Genomic DNA, 27,730 nt, shown 5'->3' with positions numbered 1-27,730 from the left:
CTCGCAGGTTTACAGTCTAAAGGAACCCGCAGACCTTGCCGGCGTAGGCGAGGAAGACGTCCGAGTTCTAGCTGTGCGAGCCTACCTACGTTAGAACGTACACCCTCGGAAGAGAAGGAGGGGAGGGTGCTTACTTTTAGGAAATCCAGCGACTGACAGAGGTACTTCTCGCACCAGTCGGTGTTTGCCGTCGCCCGCCTCGCTGAGGATGGCCCAGCGGTTGTTGGCTTTGAAGGCGGCGAGCGGCTGGAAGGCGCTACTGACGTTGTCTGTCACGCACTCGGTGTGCGTTTCCGGGTTGTCAGAGCCGAGGCATCTGTGCCCATCAGCGATCAGACCGCCGATGGTTCCATCTAGATCCTGTGGGAAAATAGATTATATTGATATTGCTTGTTGCTCAGAAAATAGGCTTTGTGAGGGTATCGCGAGTGCTATATATACACGCAGGAAATCAGCGCCCCTCGGTATCTCAATCTTGCCAAGAGGCTCTTTCCGGGGCAGTTCTCGCCAAGAGGCTCTTTTCCAAGGCAGTTCCAAATATTCAGGATTCTGTTGAGGCTATCGCCAACTTCGTCGGCGTGGCTGCCCTTGGCGCCAAGATAGGAAGCTGCTGGAATAGATGCCAAGAACTGGGCGTTGAACCTTTTTCTTGCCACAGATCCCAACCCTTGAGGAGGGAGGGCTATTGGTCGTTGTGGGCAGACCTTGCAGTGGAGCCCCCTGTTGCACCTACAGATTTCTGGCTGCATTGAAAAAGCTCGATTATCCATACAAAATATGGCTTTCTGGGTAACGGCTGGCAGTCTGGCGTATGATAGGCTCATCAGGGCAGGAGGGAGGGTGGCAGTAAGGATAGGATAGGGTGGGTGCCCCTTATCAATTTTCCTTGATGAGGTAGCGTCCTTTAATTTTACCGTGTTTTACACCCTCGTCGCAGAGATGATGAGAGACGTACGTCTATCGCGCCCTCACCGGCCCGGAAAAAGCAGTGGGCGGCAGCATGTCCCCAGCGAGGATGTGTCCAATATCGGTGGTCGAAATGTCGGCACAAGGGTGACGGATCCGTCCGATCAGTCCGAGGAAGAACGGAACGGCGGTGGGGCCGAATACGCATCTCTCCCCGTCCCTCGTTTGATCCTTCTCCTCCCCCTCCTCCTCCTCCGAGCCAGCGCGATATGGGACCCCCAGAAACCGACACATGTCCACGTAGTCGTGGTAGGTGCGGAGATAGAGCTGACCCGCAAATAGGAGCAGTGTCAGCACCAGCGTCCGCGGCGCACGCCATGCGGGCGGCGGGGCTGGCGTCGCGTACAATAGCAAGTCCTCGGCCGAGCGCGTAGCCAGACTGGTGCGCGGGGCGAACAAGTGCAGCGTGGCAGCGGTACCGCCGGCGCGGATGGCCGGCATCAGCGCGTTGGCTTCCCAGGGGCTCAGCACGACCGCCGTGACACCACATTTCGACCTCGTAGGTGTCGTGGCAATCCACTGCACTGGCCGCTGGTAGGCATCCGACACGCAGCCGGTTGCGGCGGGCAGGTCTACGGTGCGGGCGAAATCGGCCGTCACGAGGAGGAGGCCGGGCGGAAGGCGTAGGTCCCTGGAGAACCTGGCAACGCTGCTCCTGGCCAGGGCATCGAAGGCGGGCATGAAGGCTGCCGAGTTGTGCCGGACCGTACCGGCCACGATGAACGCCTCGACGTCTTTGTGAAGCGACGGCGTCAGGGGCTTCACCGGCATCGGTTGCGCCGGTGCCTCGGGGCGGTCCTTCCCACGCTCGACCAGAAGCTCGCGCTCCTGCTCTTCCTCGAGGGCTGATGTGCGCTGTGGTCCGCTGGCCCCAAAGGCTTCGCACCGCTCCCGGATCCGGGCCACCTCGCTCCTCTGGGCGTCCGGAGCCGCGGCGGCGATCGCGCGGTCCAGGTCCCGTCGGGTTTGCCCGCCGTGGTCGGGGGAATATCGATCGCGCAGCGAGAGCGCCTCGATCTCAAGGAACTGTACCGCCGCCTCGCGGCTAAGATTGTACCCGGCCCCCGTATCCGCCTGGTCCCAGAGGAGCTTTTGGTGCTGGTGCCGAAGGCCCAGCACCGCCCACAGCGGCATGAGCCGCTGGGACTCGTGCCAGGTCTCGCTGATGGACCAGGCGAGCACGTCCCCCACTCCAATGTCGCCATCCTTGGGCATGCCGCGCAGCGTGGTGATCTTCCGACGAATCTCGGCCGAGACGAAGAAGGTGACAGACTGGCCCTGGCCCAGCTCACGCATCCGCATGCACGCTGCCGTCCATATCAGCCACCATAAAACGTATCATGTGCAGAATTCATTGGTATATGAGGTATCATTGGTATGTGAGGCAGAGAAGGGAAACGGAAGGGGGGTTCGTACCTTGGACGAGACGGTCCTTGGACGAGACGGTCCTTCGTCAGTGCCGGTCCCAGAGTCACCGCCGCGCGGTAGTCGTCCGGCAGGCGGAGATCGGTGCCGCGTGTGTGGGCCTCATCGAGGAAGATGAGGCAGGACGCCGTGTTGGCTGCGTATAACGACGTCAGGAACGGCTCCGCCGTCCCGTCCCGCGTGACAACGCACATGTCCTCGTCGTTATCGGAGAAGACGGCAGCGCTGGCGTCGGCGGCGGGGATCATAGCCAGCGAGCAGCGACTTCGGCGTTGTCAAGCTCGATGATTTGCGCACCCGCATCTATGTTGACGCGGATCTGCGGCATGGACCCGGCGATGCGGCGGAGGAGCTCCAGGTCTGGAGAGGGGCCGTGGTCAAGCGGCCCTGGCGGCTCGGCGGCCGGGAAAACGTCCCGCACCGTGTTCTCGGGGCGCAGCAGGTGGTTCAGAACCAGAGCGTTGGTGTGTCTCTGCTCCCCCAGATCCAGGGACTCGATACTCAGGGGCAAAAGGCACTTTACGTCGTTGGTCCCGCTGAAGCCCGTCGTCGGCTGGGGCTTGGCCTTGGCGATGGACCAGCTCGACTCGGACAACTTCTGGGAGGATTCGCGCATCTCCCTGGCGAACAGGGTGTTAGTCAGGTAGTAGTTAATTACCGACCTGAGGTAGCGCAGGTGCGGGAAGACCTCGTCGGCGCATTGCTGCCGGTCTCTGATGTTGATGGTGTCCAGCTGGCGGAACGCCGAGGGGATACCGTTAGGCGCCGACTGCACCCACGACAGATACACCCTCTCACCCCCGACCGAGAGGAGAAGGCGCTCGATCAAGCCAAAAAGCTCGTCGTCGCTTAAACCACCGTAATAGTAGCTCAGACAGGTGAGGATAATGACGACGTCGGGGTGGCTGAACTCGGACCGTGGCGTGGGTAAGTCCTTAGCGTGGAAGGGGACCGCCAGCCTCGTCGGGGGGCTCCGGTTGCTGGCGCGGCCGTAGTTGACCCTCCACCGCTTCTGCAGGGAGAAGAAGAGGACCCCGTGGGTGATCAGGCCCGCAGGAGGAACAAGGTCTGTTGCAAGGTGCCGTCCTCCATCGAGGCTTCTACCAGGGCGACGTCGCTAGCCGACGGCTCGAGCTGGTGGATATACCGCAGGGCGGCCTCCCTAACGTGCTGCTTCTGGCCGACGATATGTGCAAACCCCGCAAGGCCCTCGTCGCAGATGCGCTGGACGAGGCGGTCAGCAAGGACGGCCGCGCCGGCTTCGTTTAGGATCCTGATCCGGGGGAAGCGCCCTTCTAGTTCGGGGCTGACTTCCAGCTTATCGGGGTGCTCCCTCCGGATGGCGGGGGCGATCTCGGCAACGAGCTTGAGGACGCTCTGGATCAGGCGCCATCTCAGGGGGCCAAGGTCGATGGCCGCTTCCAACCCCATGGCATAGCTAAGCTCGGATGTTATGCTAAGAATCTCGTCGCTTTCGTCCACGACGTCCCTCGAGCGCGTGTCAAACAGGTGCTGCAAGTCCAGCAGGGCTTTCGCGGTCTTCGCGGCCTCGGAGCGGTTGCAGGGGAGCAGCGCGGCCTCCACGCCGGACAGCTTGAGCGACAGGATATGCTCAGGCTGGGCGACCATGATCCCGCCGGTTTCAAGGTACTCGACACACTGAGCGCGCATACCGGCCAAGCGGCAGGCGTTACTTCCTTCGTGTCTAAAGTCCCGCGAGAATGACAGCTGGCAGATCCGACAGTCTAGCAGGCCGCCCAAGGCCCGCACCAGGGTGTGCGTCATCTGCTTCGACTGCGGCCTGGCCACAATGACGCGAACGAGGCGGGACCCGTCGGCGAGCGCGGACGCCACCATGGGTACGATGACGGACGACTTACCCTCGCCCATGTTGAGCTGCATGACGCAGTTACGCTTGCCGGGCGGCTGCATCATGGCCAAGGCGACGCGCTTCTGGACGGGGCGGATGAGGATGCCCATCTCGACCTCGAGCAGCAGCCAGTCAGGGAACGCGATGGGATCCCAGTTCTCGTGGCCGACGTTCAGGAGCTCCCTGGCCAGCTTCCTCCCGCTGTCGGCCGCCCTAACCAGCCTCTCGGCCCTCTGCAGTGCCGTTATGGAGACGGCGTAGTCGACCAGGCATCGCAACCACCCGTCCGGCAGCTTGGCCCGGTGTCGTCTCGACAGGCGCTCGAGAAGCAGCATGGGCGAGACGGCCAGCAGCCCTTCCGGGGTGGCACCCTGGACCGCGGCATGTATCGTCGCGAACCTGTCGGCGACGTCGCGCCGGCACGTGTCCATGTGCTCCAACAGCCCGCGAATCCCGCCGCCGCCCTCCGTCGGCAGACCCGGCAGCCGTGCCAAAGTCTCGGTCCCCGAGTCTTGGAGGGCGTCTATGCCCCGACTTAGCTCCTCGGCGTACTTGTGCTCGTGCTCGAGCCGGAACATGCCTCTTAGGTCTTGGAGAAGACGCCGCAGAAGCTCTGGGTGCATCGGCCGCTTGTCGCACGTCTCGTGTTTGACACGCTCGCGGGACATCTCGGGTGGGCTGGGCCGGATCGGCGGTGGCGGCGGCGGCTGCTTGAACAGATCCTCCACGCTGACGAAGCCCCTCGGTGCAGAATGCGTCGAGAACGGCGCCCGCTTCACCGGGGACTGCCCCGACTGGTCTGAGCTCACGGGCAGACTGCTGACGTCCGAGGTCAGAGCCGCAAGAAGCTCTAGCACGTCCAGGCCATCGTCAAGCCCCAACAGGTGGCGGTCGATGCCAGCCGCCAGGTTCCCGGCCGACCCGCCTGGCTCGGAGGTCGTGGTCGGTGCCGTAGCGACGGTGAGGAGCAGCTGGACAAGTTCCGGCCTGGCGCTCGGAGCAAACAGTAGCCCGGCCAAGAACAGGACCTCCCCGTATCGGCGGTCTGCGGATCCCGATCCGCTGCGCCGCATCAGTCCGAGTTCCTGCAGCACACGAAACCACGTGCTCGCCGGAACGGTGGAGGGATTGACGAGCCAGCCCATGTTGAACTCGACCCTCGTCGGGACGTGTGCCGACGCCGACGCGTCCCCGGGGCACGTGTGGAAGAACTTCCGACCCTCGCCCAGCGGACGAACGGGATGCAGGAGCACTGCCTGGTCTTTGCTGTGGATCATGTGCCTGGCCAGGCGGAAAGCCTCGAACTCGCCGTACTTCTCCGCCCAGCCGCCAGGTCCGGTGTACTTGTCGTCGGGCGTGGCTGCCAGGTGCTGCGTCGCGCCATACTGGGAAACGCAGTATGCCGACGCCCGCGCGACTGCGCGCCTCACGAGAGGCTCGTAGCTCCGGGGCAGATTCCTGAACACCTTTCCTTTCTGGTCCGAGGAGGAGGAGAAGGAGGAGGAGGAGAGGCAGAGCTGCGACAGCTTGGCCCGGCCGAGGGTGGCTGCCACCAGCTGGCAGAAGGCGTCACTCTGCGCCGCCGGAGGTGCAGAGCTCGACCATTCGATGACGGCTCGCCTATCCCGGACGGGGCTGATGCAACCGATCCTGTGCAGGAGGTCGAGGTCTTCCTCCTGCAGGTGGCCGTCCGACTGCACGGCAGCCGATCCCAGAATGCGGAGAGCTTCCTCGGTGCCCGTCCGGCCCGTGAGCTTGTCGGGGAGGCAGTGCGTGGTGAGGGCGTGCAGGTGGCAGAGGAACAGCTTCCCCGCCAGCGCGCCGCCGTCGCGGAGGCAGCCAAGCATGGCGTCGACGCGAAATGCGCGATGGCGGATGTGCCCGTCGGTGCCCGTCGGTGCCCGTCGCGACCCGGGTCGACCGAGCGTGGTCACCTCACGCTACCGGCGGGAACGAGGACCAGTCGGTCGCGCAACTGCTCGGCCGTGCCCCAGCAGCGGCAGAGGACAAGCTTGTTTTGCAGGCCGGAAAGTGTCCCGATGGACTGATCCCCGTTGACGGCATAGCCTCTGTACTGCGTCGAGACGACGTTGCTCGTGCCGGACGCCAAGCTGAAGGAGAGCCGCAGCCTCGGCAGGCCGATGTCGAGTGCGGACCGGTCTTGGTCGAAGGCTACGTCGACGAGGGCTGGCGATTCGAGGGGTCGCAGGATGGTATGCACGGCGCGTGCCGTCTTGCTACGCACGTCGACGGCGACGGTGGGGATGTTGGCCCTGGTGAGACGGGCAGCGCCTTCGCCGCCCGTGAAATCAAGCACGAAACCCGCAAAGGAGGGCCCGGCATCCTTGAGCGTCTGCCAGGCGTTATCCAGAGGCCGGAACTCGATCTTGTTCTCGCCCAGGACCAGCCAGTGCGCGTAGCCGTCCAGCAAGTGGCTCGGGAAGTCGTCCCGGAAGCTCTCTACCGGGATCAGCCTTTCAAACATGGCGAAGTGGAGCTCGTGCCCGTGGTACGTCGAGGTGACCATGTACCGCATCCCCTGCGTCCGCAGGTAGGAGGACATGACGGTGAAGGAGCGGCTTCCGAACGCCCTGCGAAACGTGGCGTGTTGGCGGATGCCCGTCGGGAGTGAGGAGATGGGTGAGCCGCGCACTAGGAGGCTTCCAGTCAAGAGGTTGTACTGTAACGAGAGGACGTCCCTGCCGGCCGCGGGGGCAGACTGGTGACAAGAACGTGCTTGCGGGGCGCCGGCGACGTGGACCATCCGATCCCCTGTACGTACGACGCCCAGATCTCCTTCACGGCCATGTCGAGACAGGGGTTGCCCCGGCTGATGATTTGGCTCCTGAGCCACGGCTCGACCTCGTACGATAGCCGGCGCCAGCGGTAGAGGAACGTGTCCAGTATGGGTGTGGTGGGGTGGTCGGGAATCCGACAGGGCGCGTGGTCGGCGGCGCGGATCGACGCCTCGATGAGCAGTGCCGACTCGCGACTGTCCGAGAGCACCGACGGGACGTGGGTGGCGCCGACGTCAAAGGTGGCGTGGCATATGAGCGCCATCATGTGGATGTGCCGGTCCAGGGTCGCCCGCCTCTCGTCGGCCGCACCGCTCTTGTGCAGCTGCGTGACCAGGCGCCGTATCTGGTCCGCCACCTTGTGCCGGATGCGTCGCAGGAATGCTAGACACCGCTCCTGCACGGCCCGGTGGGGGGTGGCCGATAGCAGCTTGACGGCGAGGCTCAGGAGGATGCACATCGCGACTCCGGATTCCCGCTTTGCCGCCACGCGGCCTAGCGTGTCCTCTAGGCCGGCGAGGAGCGCGTCGCCAAACCGCTCCTCGCCCAGGATGTCGTGGGTGCTGCGGAGGGCGCTCTGTCCCCCCCGCGGCCCGGCTTTGTTGGCGGCCTGCATGATGAGATAGAAAACCTCGGGTCGGTTGAAGTCCAGCGAGGACATGGTCAGGCGCAGCAAGATGTTGTGCCACTGTAACTGAGGACCGGCCCTTAGGACCCCAAAGGCCCCGAACTCGTCCAGCGTCATGTCCTCTGGGCATTGAGACTGCGCCGCCAGCACGTCGTTCGACGTATGTGCGGTGCCGAGGATGCAACCCCGCAAGACCTGCGGAACGGTGCTAGGCGGGTAGCACTGCCGCCCGCTGGACCGTGACGATAATGACTGCGATAGCCAACAGGAGCCGCCGCGGTTTCTGCCCGGCCGCGTGTCATAGAAAGCCCAGTCATCGGCGGCGAACCTGACGCAGAATGGCTCGGGAAGCGCCTCGGGGGAAGATGCATACTGAAGCGAGTCCGTCTCGTGGGAAGACAAAGAGGTTCGGCGCGCGAAGCAAAATCGGCATTGGTCGCCATCGCCTTCCTTCACCAGGCCTAGAATGACGGGGTGTGCGCTGGGGTGGCACAGGTCGGGCCGCTGGGAGGACTTGGGCACGCGTTCGCGACCGTGGTTGGTGTTGCAGAAGCCGGCCAGGATGCTCAGCGTGATCTCGCTCCAGGTGACAACGACGGCAGGGGCTTCGAGCTCGAAGACGACGGCCTTCGCTGCCACCTCGCTCTCTGGCAGCGGCCAGAGGAAGAGGGTTGACCACATCTCATTCCGGACAGCTTGTGCAGCTTTTGTAGCAGCTCCAGCCGCTAGAGCTCTCGCGGTCGCGACTTCTACAGCCCTCGTGTCCTTCGAACCCCTCGCGGCCTTCACGGCCTTCGCTACTTGCACATCCTCCGTCTTCTTTGCATTCCTCACTGCCTGCGCAGCCATCGCAGCTTCCACGTCCTTTGCAGCCTTGAGAGCCTTCGCCTGGCGGACGATGTCGCGGTGCAACTGCTGGTGTTGAGGCGAGGAGTTATAATAACGGACTGCAAAGCATGTATCGGACCAGGATTCATCGTTAGATCTGAGCCGCCAGGGAGGGCCGTTGGAGCCGGCACCAGCTCTCCGTCGCTTGAAGTAGTCATCAAGCCTGGCCAGCCGGCGCAACTGCTCTCCCTTAGGTAGCACGAGGCCATCGAAGAAGCATGGCGAAAAACCGGTGTCGTAATCTCGCAGCAGCGGGACGAGGCTCGCCGCCAAACTGTCCATGGCGATCCACAGCTCCATGATAGTCAGATGCATGGTGGATGACGCCTCGGGGCTTGCGCGGTACAGTTCCGCTGCAGCTCCTCGATACTTGATCATCATTCCCCGCGGAACTTGCCTGCGCGCAGTCAAGTTCCGGTGGGGAATGATGGTCAGGCACTAAGGGAGGCTAGGATAGAGGTAACTTCGTACTTACGAGCAGGCAAGTTCCGCCCGGAATGACGGTCAGGGACGGATATACACCAGGCATCGGAACATGACTCGGCCGACTCGAAGAGGAAGGAAGCGCGCAACGTTGAATTCCCGATTGGTTGAACGTTTGGCTTTGTGATGCCGTGTGAGCGTCATTACTGAGCCGTTGTAGATGTATAAACCGCGTTCGCCGAGAGCGCTGTTCTGGTATGTGAGACTGAAAAGCTCTGGTGATCGCCCAGTCTGGCCGCCTGTCGTGTGGATGCAGCCTGCAAGGAACTCGAGCAGTCTCTCTGCCTTCCTTTGGTAGCGTAAGACTGCGCTTGCTTTCCATGTGCCGCTCGTCTCGTCGAACAGTCCAGAACCAGTAACTTCAAAAATCCTGCGGACCGTGTGGCGTATTGTAAAAGGTCGTCTGCAGGCCAGCTTGCATCAGCGTGAGATACTTGTCGGAGCGGGGACGTCGTCCACGATATGGTACAAACTGAGAGTACTGTGCTGCTGGTTATGGGGTACTGATAAAGTCAATGGCCCAGAGGTGATTGGGTCCCTTGCTGCACTGCACGTCAGCATTGCGCGCGTGCAGCACGTATCGCCCAGACTTTGACGAGCATCGATCTGCCCTGGGGTGGGAGCCCCGTGCCAGCCAGGGACCATGCACAACACGCATGTGGTGTCTGGACATCATGCTCGGGAGTTCATTTACGGCATGCCGCAGATCAGTCCCTCCAGTTCCGTAGGGCAAGACACTGTCGCTCCCTCCAAATTCCCCGGAAATCCTTGCCATGGCTGCTGAGAGTGGGGATTCCCAAGGACACCCGATGCTGCTGAACGGGCCGAAATGACAGGTCTCAGATCTTGAGTTTGCCTCGATCCTGGGCGTTGGTCGTTCAAGTTGGTTGTCGGAGCCGAGTTGCCGCTCGTGGGCTTGTACCTGGACAGAAGGCACTGTGCCTCTGCGGGCTCGTCGAGGATTGATGATCGGAATAATCATTACGCGACGGCAACTTCAACAAGTCTGCCTCAGCGTGCGTCCCCTCTGCCAGTATAAAGTTCCGAGGGACACGCACCGGGCCGCTCGGTGACCTCTAGGCATGGCATGTGTCACCATAACAAGGACGGCGGCAAGGTTGTGACGGCGTGCCCTGGATCGCAAGACGGCCGAGTTAGGCCGGGCATTGTCCAATGGGAAGATCGCGATGTGCATTGTGGTATGCTCGTCTGCAGAGACACCCGGCCGCGAGAGTGATGTGAAACAGGGAGCGGCGCCTCCGGCAGGCTCGGCGGATGCAATGCAACGTCGGAGGTCGAGGGCTCATGCACCACCGGCTGCAGCAGCTTCTGCGCATTGCGTGGCTGCAGGGCGCAGGGCCTGGGGCCTAATTCCCTACCGGTTCTCGCCGGTCAGCTCGCAGCACGGCGACACACACAGGGTGAAGAGCATGCAGCTGCGCAACCACACACCAATGTGTCTCCATCACCACTGCCAGCTCACGTTCTGTCGGCGATTGATAGTGCAACTCGTCCCGGAATCACGCAAAACATTGCGTGGCTGGCCGTCTTCCCCGCTCTCCCAGGCAGCGTGGCATGCCGTCAAGATGTCGCCATCTCGCCTCGCTCATTCTGTCGCTGTCTTGTGTACCTGTGTCGACGGCAGTGCTCGCTGGCGCCGCAATGTCTGCTGTCGGGCTCGTCTGTCCACGTCGACGCCTGCGAACGCGCATTGGTCCCTATGGCTCCCGAGGTCTGCAGCGACATGGTGACTTTCGTAGTCAGACTTCCCTTGCGTGTCTTCCAGCAAAAAGGTCCAGCACTGTCCATGATCGGCCACGGAGCACATAGAGTTTCTGTTATCTCCCCAGGACCACCACCTGCCATGCTGAGCCAGTGGCTAGTTAATGCTGCTGCTCGGTCGCATGCATCATCGAGACACCGTGCCTGGCAGCCAATGACCACGCCGCCACGCTTCCACGTTTTACACCCCACGGCCGATTGGAATGAGGCTGAGACTGACTGCGAGCCTGGATTGCCCGGACGGTCCGTCCTAGCATGTCTGCGCTTCACAACTCTAACGGACGCCATCTCAGGATTTTTGCGGGAGCCCAGTCAATAGGCCAGAGGCGCCGGCCAGTCCTGCGGAAGTTGGCCCTCGCCCGAGCGCCCTTCCACACCTCTTCTCGAAGCCACAACGCCCTGCGCAGCACCCTCTGAAATCATCTGTCTCTAAAGCCCGACCCTTCTGCGTAACCACTTTTGGTGTCGACGGCCTCGCCTCTTGTCTGGACTCGACATCACTTCTTCGAGCCACGCCGCTGTCGTCCAAGAGATCTGTGCTGGTACTTCCTATGAGAGTCAACTCGATATAGTCGACGCCGTATCGTCAGGGCGACCCGACCACCCTTGAGACTTGGGGTAGGCACACAAAGTCTCGTGGCAGTCCCAAAGATGGCTGCAGTACTTTCGTCTGAAGATTTGAGCATCTTTGGCTCTTCGTCTGGACTTCGGCGCTCTCATTCGCATTCCCACTTCCTGTCTCACCACACTGGCGACCTCAACTCCACGTCTGCCAGCTCTCGCCTTGATGACGACTTCAGGGACTCATATAGGCACCCAGTCATCGTGCCTGATTCGAGCTCCTCGTCCGGACCTCCCTCACCGCACCACTTCCATCCGTCAGACTCCTCGAACCACTCGTACCCCTCAACTCCAGCCTCCAACCTGTCACTAGATGGAGGTTCATGCGACTTCGACATGCGGGACAAACTACTAGACGACACGACCCTCGGTGATTTTGAAGGTGCTACCTATTACGCCCATGTCGAAGACCTGGAACCGCCAGTTAGCCCGCACACAGGCGACTCGTATACAGTGTCGCCCACAGAGCCCGACACTTCGTCGGCAAGTACTTCGCGACCCCAGTCTCCTGATACTGCAGAGCACGCCGAGGACGACACCGCTGCGAAACATCACCCAACTCAGCATGTCGACTACCTCTCACACAACTGGAAGGAGGAGGACATCTGGTCCTCATGGCGGTACCTCGTTTCGAAGAGGGGTGACTATAGCAACTCATCGCGTCTGGAAAATGCATCCTGGAGGACCTGGATGAAAGCAAAGTATCGGCTGAAGACAGTGTCGCCCGAAACATTGAACTGGTATGAACCGCCGCTATCCGCATCATTACGATTATGTCCATACTAACCGCAATCGTTGCAGGCTCAAGGACTGCGACGTCACTTGGCTCTACGGTCCTCTCCAGCCCAGCACTGTGAGCTCGCTAGAGGGCAGTCACAGCCGTGGAAGGACACGAGGCTCAAGGTCACCATCATATGGTCACAAGAAGCCAATTTTGAAGAAGCGAAGCATGTCTGAGGTCATGCTACAGAAGTCTAACTCGTCATCATCCCTACTGAAGCAGGCGACCGCTGCCATTGAGGCAGAGCAGAGAGGGTCGCGCTGCCGCATCCCGCACCGGCCAATCATCAAGCGCGCAACCACAGACTTCATGGCGTATCCCATGGTCTCGCAGAGGGGTAGCAGGTTCGGCACGAGCCCGCACCCATCCACAGACAACTCTGGAATAGTCTCGCCTACTGCTGAGCGCAAGCACATCCACTTCGACGAACAAGTCAAGCAATGCATCGCAGTCGACGTCAAGGGCGACGAAGACGACGATGAGCTGGACCCGCAGAAGTGGGATCTGGATAATGACAGCGAGTCCGACGATGGCGCCATCATGATGAAATCGACACGATCGGCAAAAAGGTCCATCCTCCCACGACGAAGGGCTCCTGTCCCTATCAACGACAGCAAGACAATCGCAATGCTGCCGTCCACCACACTGAAGTATCGCATTGATTCACCTGAACCAAGAGAGACGGCGATGAAGCACAGTGGCGGCCCCGTGTTATCAACCTCGTCATCGCAGGAGACATTGAGGCCATCAAAGCCCGCGACGAGCCTGTTGTATCAATACGACGAACAGGACAGTTTCGAGATGGATACTGGCGCGCAAGCGCCGATTTCGAGTCCTGTTGATGCTGGGGCTTCTTATCGCTACTCGTCGTTCCATCGGTCACCCTCGTCGGACAGCCTCCTCGAAGCGCCACAGGGGATGAAGCGGACGGAATCTGGCATGCTGATGCCTGTCGACGAGGACGGAAATCTCCAGCCCGGGCAAGATGGCATCATCGGACGTGTGATTGATACCGTCAACACCGCCAAGGACATCGCCCATGTCATCTGGAACGTCGGGTGGAATCGGAAATGATGGGGTCTACCGATGAGGGACCTGCGTTGAGCGGCTCGCCTCGAGGCAGCCGTGGCTGCGCCCTCCCATGATCTCAGAGATGACTTCACAATCCCAGCATCCGCAGCCTATTCGGCCAAAGATGCACAGCATCCAAATCAGCAGGCTGCTTTAGGGGCACGCCGATCCGATGGACCGCTCCACCCCCGCACTCAGCTCAAACCCCGTCAGGGTCCCCCTTCACCACATCTAAAGTGGGGCATCCCAACACGCTGTGCGCCAGCGTTGAGCGTCTCCACAGTCTTGTCGCAAGACCTTATTTTGCTTTTCCAGCGCACACGCAGCGACTTGCATCATCGAGCTGCTTGCTGTCTCAGCGCCTAGACAGCGAATTGAGTCCAGGTTTGGGCTCGGCTCTTTCCCACACTACGGGAGCAATAATATGGGGCGCAGCAAGAAAACACGAGAGTTGTCCTTCTGCATCTCGACGTCTTGTTTAACAGTTTGGACCGGGAAATCTCTTCAATATCAGGTTAGGAGTTCTCGGCCAGTCAGCATTTGTGGATTTACAGGGAATTGGTTGCAAAGCGTCAAAACGAGGCGGGCACGGATCCGGGGTTCAGGGATGAAAAAGGGTGCTCGGGGTTCGACCAGAGGCACCCAAACAGGCATACATACACATATATGTATACACAAATATATACCCAGCGTTTCAAACAAAAGCGATGCTTTCTACATACCCACTGTGTCATGTCGCTGTGCCCTAACCCGGCGAGAATGTCACGATCTTGGGTTCTAAACGGTACAGCTTTGACTGTGTTACATGGCCGCTTTGGCATCCCTGGGGCATGACTGCATTACGTCAACCTCGGGACAACAGAGTCCATAGACGCTGAGCCACCCGCCTATCTCCCAGCACAGCCGTGCCACGCCACACCATCATTCTACCCGAAGCATGGCCCAGCGTGCAGCTGAAGACTCGTCGAAAGGCAGTTCAGACAAGACGGGACCCAGCAAAGTACAACATTCCATAACCTTGGATCGCAAAGAGATAGATGATATCTGCAAGTCCTGGCTAGGTCTGCTTGGTTGTGAAATGGTCAGTGCATGGGGTGTCGTGTCGGATTCCGATCGCTTCACGCAATGGGCAGATCATTCCCATAGGCTCTTCGCCGGCATCACAGAGGATCTTAGGACGCTGAGAATCACTCGCGCTCAGTGCTCATGCACTTTGGCACTTATCACCTTCTACATTGTCATCCTGTGCGGTGTGATCCCTCGCGTGGCAGTACCCAGGCCGAGTTACGTTGCGAATACTGCTTCAAGAGCCATATGGGGACTCAGAACCTGGTCACGAACTTGTCCCTTGGGATTTGTATTTGTCGGAAGCGCTGGAGGTCTCGCCTAAGCCTGAGATCCTTGGGAGTGGACCTCTCACAGCTCAGGATGTGGCGCAACGCGTCAAATCCAAAGGGGCAGCAGCGCACGCCCTTGGCACGTGGGCACGCATCATGGATCTCATGGTTTTCATGCTATGCGCAAGCCTGGTGGGGGAATTGAAAAGCATCGAGAAGCACCTGAACGAAAGTCAAGCATTCAAGCGACAGACTCTGCAGCTCGTTGGTCGCCAGCCGAACGACCGTTGTAAACACAGTTCGCTCGCGCAGCAGCTCTTGGAAAAGGGGAGCGAGGTGCTTCGCGTGGTGGTGGCTGATCGGAAGCATCCCCTCAAGCATCCAGGGAAGACGCATTCAGGGCTCCGTCTGGCATGGGCGAAGAATCCGACAGAGGCTTACGGGCGCGGCGAGATGTGTGCCCACGTGACAGAGGAGCTTGGTGAATGGGTTGGCATTTACCTTAGTCAGGAGCTTCCTACGGCAATGTGAGTACGGTAGTGCTTGAAGGAATGAGTTTGATCTAGAATGGGCTCCAGCTGACGGCCTGAGTGTTCCGAGCGGTGCAGCTTGGATAGGTCAGCCAATCCGCAACTGCCACCTGTTACACGCAGAAATGGAGGTTCAAAGCTCACAGTTGAAAACGCCATACTGCGATTCCTCAAATAGAGCTGCGAAGAGATCTACGATGAAGAGGTTCAAGAGGATATCCGTGTTCAGTCCCGCCTTGTATTTACCAAGCTCGCGGCGGGAGCCGACCGCTTTTCCCAACAACGACAGGTGATGTCAGGATAAGCATTAGGTGCGAATCCTCCTTCTGTCCTTCTCTGCTGCCAAGCACATCGGACGACGGCTAGACTATGAATAGACTAGGTATGAAAAGTGCGCATGCTCAGTCAGAGAATAGCTTAGATTTCTGTCCGGTTATGCCTGCGTATATGTGTACGAACCATCCTAAATTAACTACAGCTTGGCGAGACTGTAATTGCGTTCTACAAGCAGGCCGGCTGGCGCAACCGACGAAAGACAATGTCGACGGTTCGCCTGATTCCGACCTCGCCAATGCATGGCTTCTCGGCAGCAAGCATAGGGGTAGCCCTTTTTGAGACCTATTAGAGTATCACAACCAGACGAATAGCTTCTTTGAGTTGCGCAAAAGGATAAAATTAGTGGAAGGGAAGTCATACCTGAATGCATATTTCGGGGCAGGTATGCAGTAAACTGGTTGCCTGTTAGATCTGAGCGAGACGTTACACGCGCGGGTGCGTACGAGTTGCGTTGAAGAGTGAATGGACAGACGAGCAATATTCTCGGTTTGATAGCTTGTGGAAGCCGTCGACAAGCTTCAACAGCGCCTGACTACGATTCTCGCTATGAACAAAGCCGACCATCGAGGTTCTCATCCTGCAATTCTGTGAGGACCCGTGTGCAAACAGCCATGATCCAAGCCTTCCCGCCGGCTCTTTGTGATTAGAGGGGCGATGCATCTTTATCAAAGTTAAGCAAAAGCTGCTAGCACTTCGAGAAGTTTCGAAGGCAGCATCGACGTGTGTTGCACGTTGCTCATTACAGATTAGAGCTGAAAGGCGGTGCTCGAGGGCCACCACAAGGTAGCCCACGCATCGCAACTGTCTCTGAGCGGGGAGGACTTCCGGAACGCTCCGGTGCCAGAAGGGTCTCTCCCGTCCCCGGTCCATGTTGGGGAGAGGGGGTGGAGCGTGCTTATCCGTTCAGGGTTGGGGCTGAGCTAGGACTTAGCCTAATCGAGAGGCGGGACTGTCGGGGCAAGGGACTTTCAGTGCGGCACGGGACGAACAACTGTCACACTATGAAACTTTTTCCACGATGTATCCTCTTCTCTCACGCCTTCCACTCCAGCTGCATTGAGATGCATTCACCGACCCACGCAGCCGGAGGTTATCCCTGCTCACCGTCCGCTAGCTGAGTGAGGTTATCACAGGTGCTCGCTTCTTGATAGTCACCCTGTTCGATCCGGCGTCCCGGGCTTGTGTTTGGTAGCCTTTGGAAGCCCTAAGGATACCCGCCGATTCGGGAGCTGGGTTGTTTGGCTTGAAGGAAGAGTGTGACTGCGCCGAGCCACCGATAGACTTGATTTTGGCTGCTTAGATCGGCGCCTGACTGTTTATGTTTGTGAAGTAAATGCGAGATAAGACATGGCTGCTGAAGAAGCAGAAGCCAGATCAAAGATCATAGGACGGCGGTAGCGTTATTCAAAGCCGTGTCTGTGCCTTGACAGAAGAAAAACGAAAGCTTTGGTGATAGGACGACTGGTTAACGGGAGAGTTCGCGGATGATACTAATCATGAGCATTGTCTTTCGCGTGCCAGCATGTCCATTTATCCATGTCGGTTATCGGACCAGTTGGTGAAGTCTGCATACTCCTGGGTGTAAGGATCCACCGGCACGCATCATCCACGAGCTCATCCTTACTAGTCTCGATCCTCTCCATATCGTGGTGCGGAGGCTAACCTTGGCACAGAACCTACAGGTTAACATTGTTAGACTGATTCGAGCGATGGCTGTTAAGGGCTACTTACCGATCCCACTGGTCCTCAACCTCCATAAGCCGCAACCTGGTCTTGGGAGCGTATACTAATAACGCAGTCTTGCAGTATCGCGCATTCAATAAGTAAGCGGCGGCCGACCAAGCTCACACCTGGACAAGTGGCATCCACGGCACCGTGTCCTGACAGTGTCGTATGCATGGGTACCGGGAAATTGGACTCAGTCTTTGTCTGTACAGATAGGTACCTAGGTAGCTGTCGGTTGGATTGCCCTTGCCCCAAACTGTGACCAGATAGGAGGGAAGGGATGTGTATTGCCATCCTATCGGAGGTGAAAGCTGGCATCGTGCCCGCATCATCTACTTGACCATGAATAGCAGCGCATCTGGATAGTCGAATCCGTGATGTATGCGCCTTCCCCATGAATTCTACTAGCTCACGCCCTTGCGTCTCAATGAGATGGAAACTCAAAAGTCTCAAGGCTCCGTGGCTTGAGCGGGTAGCAGATCCCACGGGCCGCGCCCATCCGGGCCAAGACATGTATTGTCCAGAACCTCGCGGTGAGTCTCTCGACCGGTGGTGGCGGAGAGGAGCGGAGTGGCGGGAAGCGGACAGAGGCCGACTCTGCGGCCGTCTTGGCTTTCTGCTTGGAGCAGCTGGGCAATGTCTCGACTGATCGCTGCACCCGGCCCAATTGGGAACTTGGTCGAGTGGGAGCTGTAAGTGAAAGGTACAAGTGAAATGTCGTCCTTGTATTGCCGTGGGCTGTTCAATAAGTGAACAAGGTAGGCATGGGCTGTGTCCGGTCTGATGCAATCTCTTGGATATCCTCTTTAGGGAGTTCCGTTCGATAGGGGCCCAGCAGCGCAGATATGCAGAGACCTGACCATGATGTACCGTCCAACTGCCCTGGTCCATGTTCTGTGCAGTTCAGCTGCAGTGTTGGCACGTGCTGCAGGCAGCGTTTCTGCTGTGGTTGGGGAGGGCGTGTGCGACATGTCAGCCCGATGAGCAACGCCACAAGGGCGGCTGCATCGCACAGCGAGCTGGCAGCAGCTGCCTCTCCGAGGTGACGTCGGACGTTGCCGCCCCTAGCCCGGAACAATGCAGAGCCGCCTCATCGACGTCGCGTCTCGCGAGGAACCAGCGGTGTCGTAGAACTTCCCCAACCGGCACACCATGGGTGCCGCTTCGCACGTCTCGGTTCGGCCTTGTACCAGTATACTTCGTCTTGCTCCAACTGCACGTGCAAGGACAGGCTCGACGAGGTAGGTGGAGGCGTCTGAGATCCGCAGCGAGGCGCGCTCCACCACATCGAAGCTGCGCGCGGAAGGACTGAGAGATCTCTCGAGGTCGCCGTGATGTGAGTGTGCCGTGATGTGTCTGAAGTCCACTTTATTGCTGGCATGAAACCGGGTGCCCGGCGCCACTTTACTACAACGGGTGAAGAGAGAGAGGGAACTCGACGCTGAGACGGGATTCGTGCCGGGCTTATTCTTCGGGTTTGTCCTGTTTCCTTAGCCGGGACATTCAATTCGGCGGCGTCATCGTTCACTCCTCTAGCTGCGGCGGCTCAGGGTGGTCTGGGAGCATGAAACCACGGCAACGATCCCGTAACGCCCGCAGCTCCTCGCGGAGGTTGGCCTTGTTGACAAAGACCTCTGGCGCGTCTGGTAGTTGACCGCGTCTTGAACACCTCGTCTTAACCCTACGCAGGTTTCCCGTGCACCCTCGTAGCCCACCTCCACGAGGCCATTCCAGCCTTCAGCGACGCCCTCGACCGCTCAGGAGCCGGAACGAGCGGCGATTCAGCTACAGGGTACATGCAAAGGTCGGCATCAGTGACCCATCACCGCTGCCAAATATCGCGCCGGCCGAACAGGGCCCGGCCAGCTTGCCGGCGGCTGATTGTGCGGCCCCGGGCAGGCGGGCAGCCTGATTGGTCTACGCAATAACGCATGCGGCGATCGTCTCAACCAGATCTGGTCAGAGGCAGGGCTCGCCCACCAATAAGAAGGCTACCGGGCCTTGCATATCAGGCACTAATACGAAGGATTCAGATCCTGTCCAATAGCTCACCAGTGCTCCATTTTGTCGCCAGGAAGGGCTATTGCTGGCGATTAGCGTCTTGGCATTTGGAATCCCCTCGTCCCGTGGTGTTTCCTGCTACTTACAAGGTCAGACGACACAATTAGCGGTTACAACCATCCGACTGCACAATCGCCCACTGCGGGTGTCTTGCTGCCTGCGCCTCCTACGGCGTAGTGAGAATACATGAACAGGTAGACCTTCGCCGTGCCTCTCTCCTGCCGGACTGACGGTCCAGGCCCAGTTCCCGTCGACCCTTACCGGGGCTCGGCTTCCCTTCTAGCTAAGCCCGGCACGGTAGTCCAGAAGAGGCCGGTCGAGATTGGTTTAGTCGGTGTTGGCTGTGTCACAAAGGGTTGTAGAGGCTGACCAGCCTGCCCTCTGTGAATGGTGGCCATGGCCGTCGAAGCCTGCACGATGGGAGATCCGGATGGATATTGCCTACCCCCCCCAGTGACCGGGAATACGGGCGACTGAGCTGAAACGGGTGAGCCACTGGACCAGTGCGCACCGGAAGAAGCACTGAAACTAGCCTGCTGACTTGTCGATGATCCCGAGACATGCGCATTCGGCTGCGCATGTGTCTGTTCTACGGAAGATTGAAGTCTCTGGGGTTGACCGTGCCAGGCTAAACCCGGCGCCTCAGTACGCAAAGCGTGCTGTGTTGTCGCTGCCGTCACCGGATATGGTGCTTGCGAGGTCGTAGAAAATTGATGACTTGCAACACTCATCGAGGTTGCTGACTCCTGGGGCCGAGCGGCGACTCCTTGGGAAACGCTGGGAGGATTGTTGTGAAGAGGTTCAATGATCGCGGACATCGTTTGGCTCGGCAGGGCCGTCCACTGTTGGTTTGGTGCCGCTGGAGAGGGGGCATTTCCGACAAAGCTCTGAGCATTGTTTGGGACAGCTGTTGGCGAGGTCGATTGTTGAACATATCGTTGTTGGTGAAGTGTTCGGGCGAGGTGGGCCAACTCCGTATCGCTGGACAAGATTGTCTTCGTACTTTGGATAGGCAGGGTCTTGTGCCTTTGACATAAAAGAACCATCCGCGGACCGATGAAAGTCCTGATCCTCTTTGAATAGACTCCATTTGCGTGCCGACACGCCTGTCTAGAACACCTGCTGTCCTCCTGGATGTACGGAAGACAATGAGTTGCAAAACGACCGAATGCACGTGCAGCACGCTTAGCATCTCATCCATCAGCAGTGGGTAACCGTCTGCCGCATGCTGCTTCATCAACTTGGTCCATGAAGTGGCCATAGAAAAGAGGAACTTCACCACGGCGTTCAGCGAGTCAGAGTACGGTGGAAAGCGCTGCATGTTGGAAAAAGGTGCCGGGAAGTTGGCAAAATACCGTAGCAGATCTGGTCGCATTTTTGAGTTGTCTCTGAGGAGTGTACTCAGCTCCCGCAGTCCATGCTCTGCCAATGAGAACAAGTGATCGTCATTTTGGAACAACCCTCGAATTTCGAGTGGCTTCGCGGTCCAAGTGCAAAAGACCTGATGTAGCACGATATAGAAAAGATCGCCCATCGCGCAGGCGTCCTTGAGTAGTTGGAGCCGTGGTTGCGCAAGAGCTGGATCTAGCTGTTGCTCGCCGCCGCATCGACGCACAACATCCGCCAGGACCTCAAGCGCATTCCAGGACTGTATAAACTCAAGATCTGTCGGCGATACACGCTGCCTCTTAGGAGCGGCAGCTTCATCCACGCTTGTTTGATCGCGTTTGCTCGTTTGTTGACTCGCTAGTGCGTACGTTGATTGGATTGGCTTCATTGCAGACGCCAGGGGAGCGGCTGGTGTGGCTGGCTTTTCGGGCGAGGCTCGGGCAGCGCCGCAAGCAGCGTTGCGCGCTTGCACCATAGCTTGGGGATCGGTAGTGCGTTTTCTCGTGTGATTTGAAATGGGTGCGGATCTCTTGTCAGGCTGCAGGCCTGAATGCCGAGCTGATGGTTACCTTATATGGTTGTTGCTGTGGCTTGATTTGTTGGTCAGCACCCAGGACGGCCGGGAGGCTGCAGTGGGGCGCCTCCTAGTCACGCCAAGGCACAGCACATCAGGACCCCTGTTCACGCGCTCGGTTCGTGGGGCCGATGCAAGTGCCACGGTCCACTTTCGTGCCGCTCGCCTGGATGGTGTGCTTGGTGAAGGTGCATGGGCCAGGGGTTGCCTGCGCCCCAATTTGCCCGAGGGAACTTCCACACGTCGGCCACCCCAAGGCGGAATTCCTGGTCGCCATTAATCGGCGGGAAGGGCTTTGTCTAGCCCCAGCCCAGCCTTGTCGGAAAGGGTAAGTCGGGAAGTGAGACAGCCATAGAACATGATGCGCCAGTCGGCTGGCGTCGACCTGATGACACAGAAGTGGAGTCCTGCACCTCCAGGCGTGCTTCGCCGCTGCAGGGATGGCCTTGCACCGGTGCCCCTTACCGCAGGACGTCGAAGCGACCGTCGACGGGCGCCCTTCGGGACGGAGGCACCCACATAATTCAGGGACCTCGCCTCACGTCTTTTCCCGGCCGCGAGGAAAGACGGGTGACTCGACCCACCGTAGTTGTCCAGTTCATTTCGTGGCACGTGCGGCCAAGTATTGGAAGATCTAGAAAGAGCCGCGCGCAAGGCCCTTTGAAAGGACGTCCAATTAAGGTTCTCTCTGCGTTCATCTAATCGGCAGGCGTCATTGAGCCCCGTCGGATTGCTGCAGTCGATGAGGGGGTCGCGCCAATCAGCAGCACGAATTGCCAGGATCGCGAATCGCACAACTCCTCGCACAATCTGACCGGGTCCACGAGCGAACCCTGCATCCGGTGCCGTCAGATCTATGCCATCGCATCATCCGTCGCGTTACCCTCGCTCGTCCACGTTCGGGTCAGATGTGCATACCGTTCTACCGGAGGTGTGGCAGTCATGTTCCAGGCTTTTCTGCGACAGCAATGCTCTGGGGTTTTTGGTAATCGAAAGCTCAATCACTAACTCGGCATTAAGGACTTGAATGACGTCTAGCGTGGAAATTTAAAAACTGTCTATACTTATAGGAAATACAACGAGCTAGATCTCTTTCTCCTTCATCGTTTGCGTTTAGTGGGCGTGGTCTGACCTGCCATAGCACAGCTACGTTGGTCTTAGCACAGTCCGAAGTCTTGGCGCCGCTGACTCATCAAGGACCACAATCGTCCTGCCACACCGCGTCATCATTCATTCCTGCGAGGTTGTTAATCAACTCGTCGTCTGATGGTCTTTCTGAAAGAACTTGTACAAATCGCTTGAGACAAAAGGTGATTCACTATCTTCCCTAATAAATATGCGGGTCGCCCTGCTATGTGGTCAAAGAATACGGTTTTTTCTCCCTTTGGTAGCGACTCACTAGTTTTGGAGAAGGCCTGCGGGTGAAGTGCATGCGAGCATACCCCAGTTGACAGAAGCGCTCAGCAGTTCCAGGATAGGGTTAGACATGCGCACTTATTCAGTTTTGTGGCAAGGCTCTTTAGAGCATAGATACTCCTGTGGATTAGTAGAGATGGGTGCGGTGGGGGATCGCCATCTATCAGAAAGAGAAATGCAAATGGGCGCTGAGGAAGACACGTGTTTCTTTTGTCTAATGAATGAAACTGATGGGAGCTGCACGAAGCGGAGTGGCAGCGGAGGCCAGAACGGTAGACTTACCAGCTCACATTCCAGCTAACCTTAGTTCGGCCAATATCTAGGTTACCAAAAAGAGCCCTAAATGCAGCTCTGCTGACATCTATGGCTTCCATGGCGCAACTGGGACACTTGTCGCGCACAGTGACAACCACTTGAGTGCCATCCGGAGCGGAGAGTGTGACCTTCTTGTTACAAAGAGGGTGGCTAGGCAGGCCAGGGCCGGCGTTGGTGAGCGTGCTGATGCTGTTCCAGAACTCTTCAGACACGGCAGCGAACAAACCCGTATCATTCTGCACAGAGTCATCATATCCACAAGCACCAAGGCCGACATCATAGTAAGTGATATCTCCAGTAATGGAGTAAGTGCGTTCGCTGCTAGCTGGCGACTCGAGGGTTTCTTCGGGAGCACCAGAAACCGAAATGGCAGCCACAGAGAAACCCACCACAGCGCTTATTGTGGCGGCCGCCACCTGCGCTGTGTAATCACTAGCAGAGGAGCTGGAGTCTGCACTGGATACGAGGACGAGTCCAGAACTAGGCGTGGCCGCCAAGTCCTCTTCGCATGTATGGCGTTTGTTATGCGCGTGAACGCGCTGTTTTGGATGCCGTCGGTAGCGCTCGTGACCGTGGAGGTTCGCAGCGACAGCACAAGCTAGAAGAACACTGGCAATGGTGACAGACTTCAAGACTGTGGTTATGCGCTGTGCTGGGAGATATGTTCGCTTTTGATGCCGTTCTGTCGCTGATAGCGAAGCTGCTTCAGGAGAGAATTATCTGTTCTTACGTAGTTCCTGATGCGGGAGAAAACGTGACAAGTAGCATTCAGTAGCAACTCGAGCCAGGACCACCTGGGAGTTCTCCAGCATGTAAAGTAGGGTTAATGACTCAGGCTCGCCTAAAGATCTTCGAGAAGCGAGATGTAATGGTACAGAAATCTAGGGGCAGACAAGAAATGCCCACGTCGCCTTCAAATATGGGTCGTAACACCACAGGTGCCGTTGGGATCAGTAACTTGTTGGAAGATGCACTCCATAGCAGCGCACATCAAGAAGGTCATAGTAACCAAAGGCTTACTTCCCAGTTGAGCGGCATTTTGAGTAGGCGTCAGCTGAAATAGTCCGAGTAACTTGATCATATCCCGCTCAGTAGCTCACCCGTTACGTTGCGGATGCAATACGGCGGCTCAGGTACCTTGAGACTGCATACTACCGCGCGTCAACACCGCTTTCGACCAGCACTAGAATGCATACCAGAAGTCGACTTCGTGTCGGATAGAGACAATCATGTCGAAACGAAAAGTATTATGCAACGTCCCGGCAACGGAGGCTCTCTGTCCGCAACAGTCTCATAGGAGCCTTGACTGACCGCGCCTTAGAAGCCTGAAGTATCTCTATCACATTACACAGCGAGTAGTTCTCTAGCTAAAACCCATCAATTCATCGGCAGACATCTCAATCGCAGCGTAAAAGCCGTTCGATCAAATAGCATTGCAAGCTCGTCCATTTCTCCTATACTTCACTGTTCTCATCTGCCAGCTTCTGTCGCTTTCACTATGGCTGCCTGGAATAAAGGTAGGACGTCTCTTGCGCTTGCATTCTCCGTGTCCCTCTCTTTTCAATGGTTTCGTGGGGTCGTGCCTCATCACTCGGAACTACGGCCCTCGTGACTCGCAACATCACTGCAACGTTGATGCGCTACAGCTCGCTCGCTCGGCGGTAGTATGAGGATTGGTATAATCCCGGGGGAAGTTGAGAAGGTCTCGGGCGCCTTGTGAGTGCCGTGGTTGCGGGGCGTGGCGGCAGAGGTAGGAGAACCTGTAAAGTGGGGTCAACGGCGCCCAAGTCGTCCTCCACCAACCTCACTTTATGCCTGAAGAAAATGTGTCATCTGGGCAGAAGCAAGTCGACTCATACGCGCTGCCCTACCTTCGAATTACACCGTGATCAATATTCTGTAGAGATGTCTCTGCGCTGCGCCACCGCATGATCGAGAGTTTTCTCGTGGTTATGAACTGAGATCCTTTGGGGGGGAGAGCAAGACCCGCAGCGGGTCCCTTAGCACGTCTCCTAGCTCAACCTTCAACGACGCCTTGCCATACAAGCACAGTCTCGACGATCAACACAAACCCAACGATGCGTCGAGAACCAGAGCTGACACTTCTGTGCCACGGTCATCGACTGGTGCGCAACCAAATATCGCGTGAGTTGTTGTTCCTACATGACTACATACCGTGCATGGCGCCTGAGTCGCACAGTTACAGCTTCAAGGCTTGGATAGAATCATCAGCGAATGCTGGGTCGGGACGTTGAAATGATTGAGTGAGCAACTGCAGGTACCAGATCCGCCAGGGAGTTCTCGGATCTGGTCACTCCGGACAGGTCATTTGTAGCAACGCTAATGTACCGCCAATGACGGACCCGGCAGGTTGAAAAGATGTCCCAGAACTAACATGTCTGCACCGTGGGGTACAGTAGTGACCGCTACCCGTGTCCGCTTTCGGACATTAGTCGATGTTTCCGCGCGTACGGTGCAGGCTGTCCCGTAACAAGTTCTCTCTCCAAAAGTAAATTGCAGTTACATGCAACTATTGGTGCTGACGAATGGTTCGTTACTTCACAGTAGTGGCCACGATCGGTATCCACTTTGCACAGATGGCGCATTGTGGCGTGTCCAATGCCGGCCTCAATCGCCCCACTGGAGGCGGGGCGCTCTACTGCCACCCTGAACAATGGCCAGTGTTACTTTCTCCTCCTCGCTGCTAGATAATGGGCTTCGCAAATAGCTGCAAGATCAAAGTGGCCTCAAACTACTAAAGTGTATCACCACGTGGCGCTTTTGCAGGCTTGTCGGCTGGACTTCCACACATGAGCCTCGGGGATCCACGTCAGTTGTCGGCACGATGGCACCGTCCTTTCAATTGGGTGGATACGGATCAATCTGCCTTACCACGGGGTTCGAGTGTCTGGCACAAAGCACAGGAATGCATCTTTTCAACCATGACATCCGATCCAAGCTCGGAGATTATTTTCAGGTCAAGCTCGAGAATACCAGGACATGGGATCTTATCAGAACATTGCTGGCGGACGGTTCGCTGGGTGGGAAGCCGCTGCAGAACCTTCAGGAGTACGCCCCGTACTTTACATACGACATCGGATGCAGAGTGAATGAGATGAGAAAGAATCCGGACGGGGGCCGCACAAAAGAAGAGCTTACTCTCATGGCGGAGTATGAAAAGGTCGAGCAGTTGGTCGTCGTAGCCGAGAGCAAGTTGCTTTTCTGCACACCGCACCTTCAGTTAGGGATGGTTGCACACGCAGCGCAAGTCGGGGATGCTATTCTAATTCTTCATGGATCAAAGACGCCTTGTGTCTGCAGAAGGTCGAGAAGGGTGGAAACAACGAGTACTCCCTTGTTTCACAGTGCTATCTTAACGGTGCTATCGTAACGGCTGGACGTATGGCGAATCGCCGAGGGAAGTTTACGGGAAAGGATCCGACACAAACCAAAACCCCCATCCACATGGCCGGTGGTGGGAGGAAGTGCCGGATGAATTTGTTCTGTTATCAAGAATGAACCACTTACCTTGATGGAGGATCGGGAATTTGGAGTGCGGGCGTGCGACATCGTATCAGTTCAAAGGGTGTGGACTATCTCAGTGCTTCTCCTTCCAGTCGCTCCCCAAGTCAGCCAGAGAGCTATCAAGCTATGGCTGTCGGCACTACAACACCTCGTTCAACTATTCGATATCGCGAAGCTTCAAATGAGAGGGATAAAATCCTAGCACCATTGGCTTTGGCCCTCCACTTTGCCTCGGCCGCCATAATATGAAAATCAAGGACCTAATAGCTTGCGACAAGCCTAAGGACCGGATCTATCTCGAGTTTACTGAATTCATGATGACGTGTCAGAGAGGCTCGACATCAGCTGAAGGCGCTGTAGGGCGGGCGCCGCAGGTGATGCCTCAAGGAGGCTGCATGTCGACCCGGCCGCCCTCTCGCTTATCAGGGCCGAGGAGAACAGCCACGGATCGACCGCTCGATCACTCTGCTCTCCAAGGAGGCGAAGAGGGCTCGCGTCACGTAACGAATGATCGAGCAGGTGGAGTGCGGCGTGCTGCGCGAACCGCTACGCGACCAAGCAGCTCCGTTATAACACGCGTCGGCACCATGACACTTCTCTGGGTCGTACGCGCACGGTGCCGGATATCCGAAGCCCTACTTTCCCATGCGATGGGAACGTCGCGGGACAGGCCGCCGGCTCGCGTTGGCGTCCCACGATGGGGCCGTCAAGCTCTGGGACGCGCAATCGGGCGGCTGTGTCCCGACGTCCGAGGGGCATAGCGGTTCGGTCGACTGGGTCGCCTTCTTGGCCGACGGCCGCCTTCTCGAGTCGGCGTCCGAAGACTGGACCGTCAAACTCTGGGACACGCGGTCGGGCGGCTGTGTCGCGACGTTCGAGGGGCATAGCAGTCAGGTCTACTCGGTTGACTTTTCGCCCGACAAGCCGCCAGCTCGCGTCGGCGTCCGGCGATGGGACCATCAAGCTCTGGGACGCGCGAAGCCTGGATCACACGGGACAGGCGCAAATGTGCTCTGGCTGCCGTCGGAGTACCGGCCGACGACGTCGGCCCACGAGGGCCACACGGTGACCGTATGGAGCCCCACGGTGGCCCTGGGCTGTGCGTTGGGGCGGGTGCTGCTCTTTCGGTTCTCGGAAAAAGAGTGCCTATTTCCTTAGCGAGGTTGTTAGACTTTCGATCAAGCTTCCTCTATTCCTTTTCATACCTTTGTT

General features: G+C 58.1%; 8 protein-coding genes across 8 annotated transcripts; 2 read left to right on the top strand and 6 right to left on the bottom strand.

Moving 5' to 3' along the window:
* Window positions 1–16: 16 nt before the first annotated feature.
* Window positions 17–6,108, bottom strand: B0I36DRAFT_370609 (uncharacterized protein; the record flags this gene model as incomplete). Its single annotated transcript, XM_046159925.1, has 6 exons — window positions 17–67; window positions 175–360; window positions 973–2,273; window positions 2,390–2,655; window positions 2,724–3,403; window positions 3,496–6,108. 6 exons carry the CDS (start codon window positions 6,106–6,108, stop codon window positions 17–19), a joined length of 5,097 nt encoding a protein of 1,698 aa, XP_046003696.1.
* B0I36DRAFT_343235 (uncharacterized protein) lies at window positions 6,007–7,227 on the bottom strand. The gene is made up of 2 exons (XM_046156140.1): window positions 6,989–7,227; window positions 6,007–6,941 (listed from the first exon to the last, which is right to left on the bottom strand). Exons 1-2 carry the CDS (start codon window positions 7,067–7,069, stop codon window positions 6,192–6,194), a joined length of 831 nt encoding a protein of 276 aa, XP_046003695.1. The 5' UTR covers window positions 7,070–7,227; the 3' UTR covers window positions 6,007–6,191.
* Window positions 7,228–9,076: 1,849 nt separating this feature from the next.
* On the bottom strand, window positions 9,077–9,415 carry B0I36DRAFT_343232 (uncharacterized protein; the record flags this gene model as incomplete). Its single annotated transcript, XM_046156139.1, has 1 exon — window positions 9,077–9,415. A coding segment is annotated over one exon (339 nt), but the record flags the coding sequence as incomplete, so codon positions are not given.
* B0I36DRAFT_343231 (uncharacterized protein) lies at window positions 9,356–10,101 on the bottom strand. The gene has a single exon (XM_046156138.1). It carries the CDS (start codon window positions 10,035–10,037, stop codon window positions 9,549–9,551), a length of 489 nt encoding a protein of 162 aa, XP_046003693.1. The 5' UTR covers window positions 10,038–10,101; the 3' UTR covers window positions 9,356–9,548.
* A 1,387-nt stretch (window positions 10,102–11,488) lies between these two features.
* B0I36DRAFT_258324 (uncharacterized protein) lies at window positions 11,489–13,313 on the top strand (the record flags this gene model as incomplete). The annotated part of the gene is made up of 2 exons (XM_046151082.1): window positions 11,489–12,198; window positions 12,260–13,313. The coding sequence occupies 2 exons, from the start codon at window positions 11,489–11,491 to the stop codon at window positions 13,311–13,313; spliced, it is 1,764 nt and encodes a 587-aa protein (XP_046003692.1).
* A 934-nt stretch (window positions 13,314–14,247) lies between these two features.
* B0I36DRAFT_356925 (uncharacterized protein) lies at window positions 14,248–14,700 on the top strand (the record flags this gene model as incomplete). The annotated part of the gene is made up of 1 exon (XM_046157714.1): window positions 14,248–14,700. One exon carries the CDS (start codon window positions 14,248–14,250, stop codon window positions 14,698–14,700), a length of 453 nt encoding a protein of 150 aa, XP_046003691.1.
* A 5,315-nt stretch (window positions 14,701–20,015) lies between these two features.
* On the bottom strand, window positions 20,016–21,240 carry B0I36DRAFT_80726 (uncharacterized protein). Its single transcript, XM_046163385.1, has one exon. The coding sequence runs from the start codon at window positions 21,161–21,163 to the stop codon at window positions 20,027–20,029; it is 1,137 nt and encodes a 378-aa protein (XP_046003690.1). The 5' UTR covers window positions 21,164–21,240; the 3' UTR covers window positions 20,016–20,026.
* Window positions 21,241–22,956: 1,716 nt separating this feature from the next.
* Window positions 22,957–23,292, bottom strand: B0I36DRAFT_258331 (RlpA-like double-psi beta-barrel-protein domain-containing protein-containing protein; the record flags this gene model as incomplete). The annotated part of the gene is made up of 1 exon (XM_046151083.1): window positions 22,957–23,292. A coding segment is annotated over one exon (336 nt), but the record flags the coding sequence as incomplete, so codon positions are not given.
* Window positions 23,293–27,730: the final 4,438 nt, after the last annotated feature.

Source organism: Microdochium trichocladiopsis, assembly GCF_020744255.1.
Source record: "Microdochium trichocladiopsis strain MPI-CAGE-CH-0230 chromosome Unknown B0I36scaffold_22, whole genome shotgun sequence".
In the NCBI taxonomy this organism is placed as follows: Eukaryota; Fungi; Ascomycota; class Sordariomycetes; order Xylariales; family Microdochiaceae; genus Microdochium; species Microdochium trichocladiopsis.
This window is presented reverse-complemented; position numbering and strand designations above follow the sequence as displayed.

Excerpts from the sequence above, each read along its gene's own strand:
- B0I36DRAFT_343235 (XM_046156140.1), bottom strand. The coding sequence starts at position 7,069 with ATGGCCGTGAAGGAGATCTGGGCGTCGTACGTACAGGGGATCGGATGG. Across the intron at positions 6,942-6,988 it reads CGCCCCGCAAGCACGTTCTT|TACAACCTCTTGACTGGAAG; the intron begins GTCACCAGTCTG and ends CTCTCGTTACAG.
- B0I36DRAFT_343231 (XM_046156138.1), bottom strand. The coding sequence starts at position 10,037 with ATGATTATTCCGATCATCAATCCTCGACGAGCCCGCAGAGGCACAGTG.
- B0I36DRAFT_80726 (XM_046163385.1), bottom strand. The coding sequence starts at position 21,163 with ATGGTGCAAGCGCGCAACGCTGCTTGCGGCGCTGCCCGAGCCTCGCCC.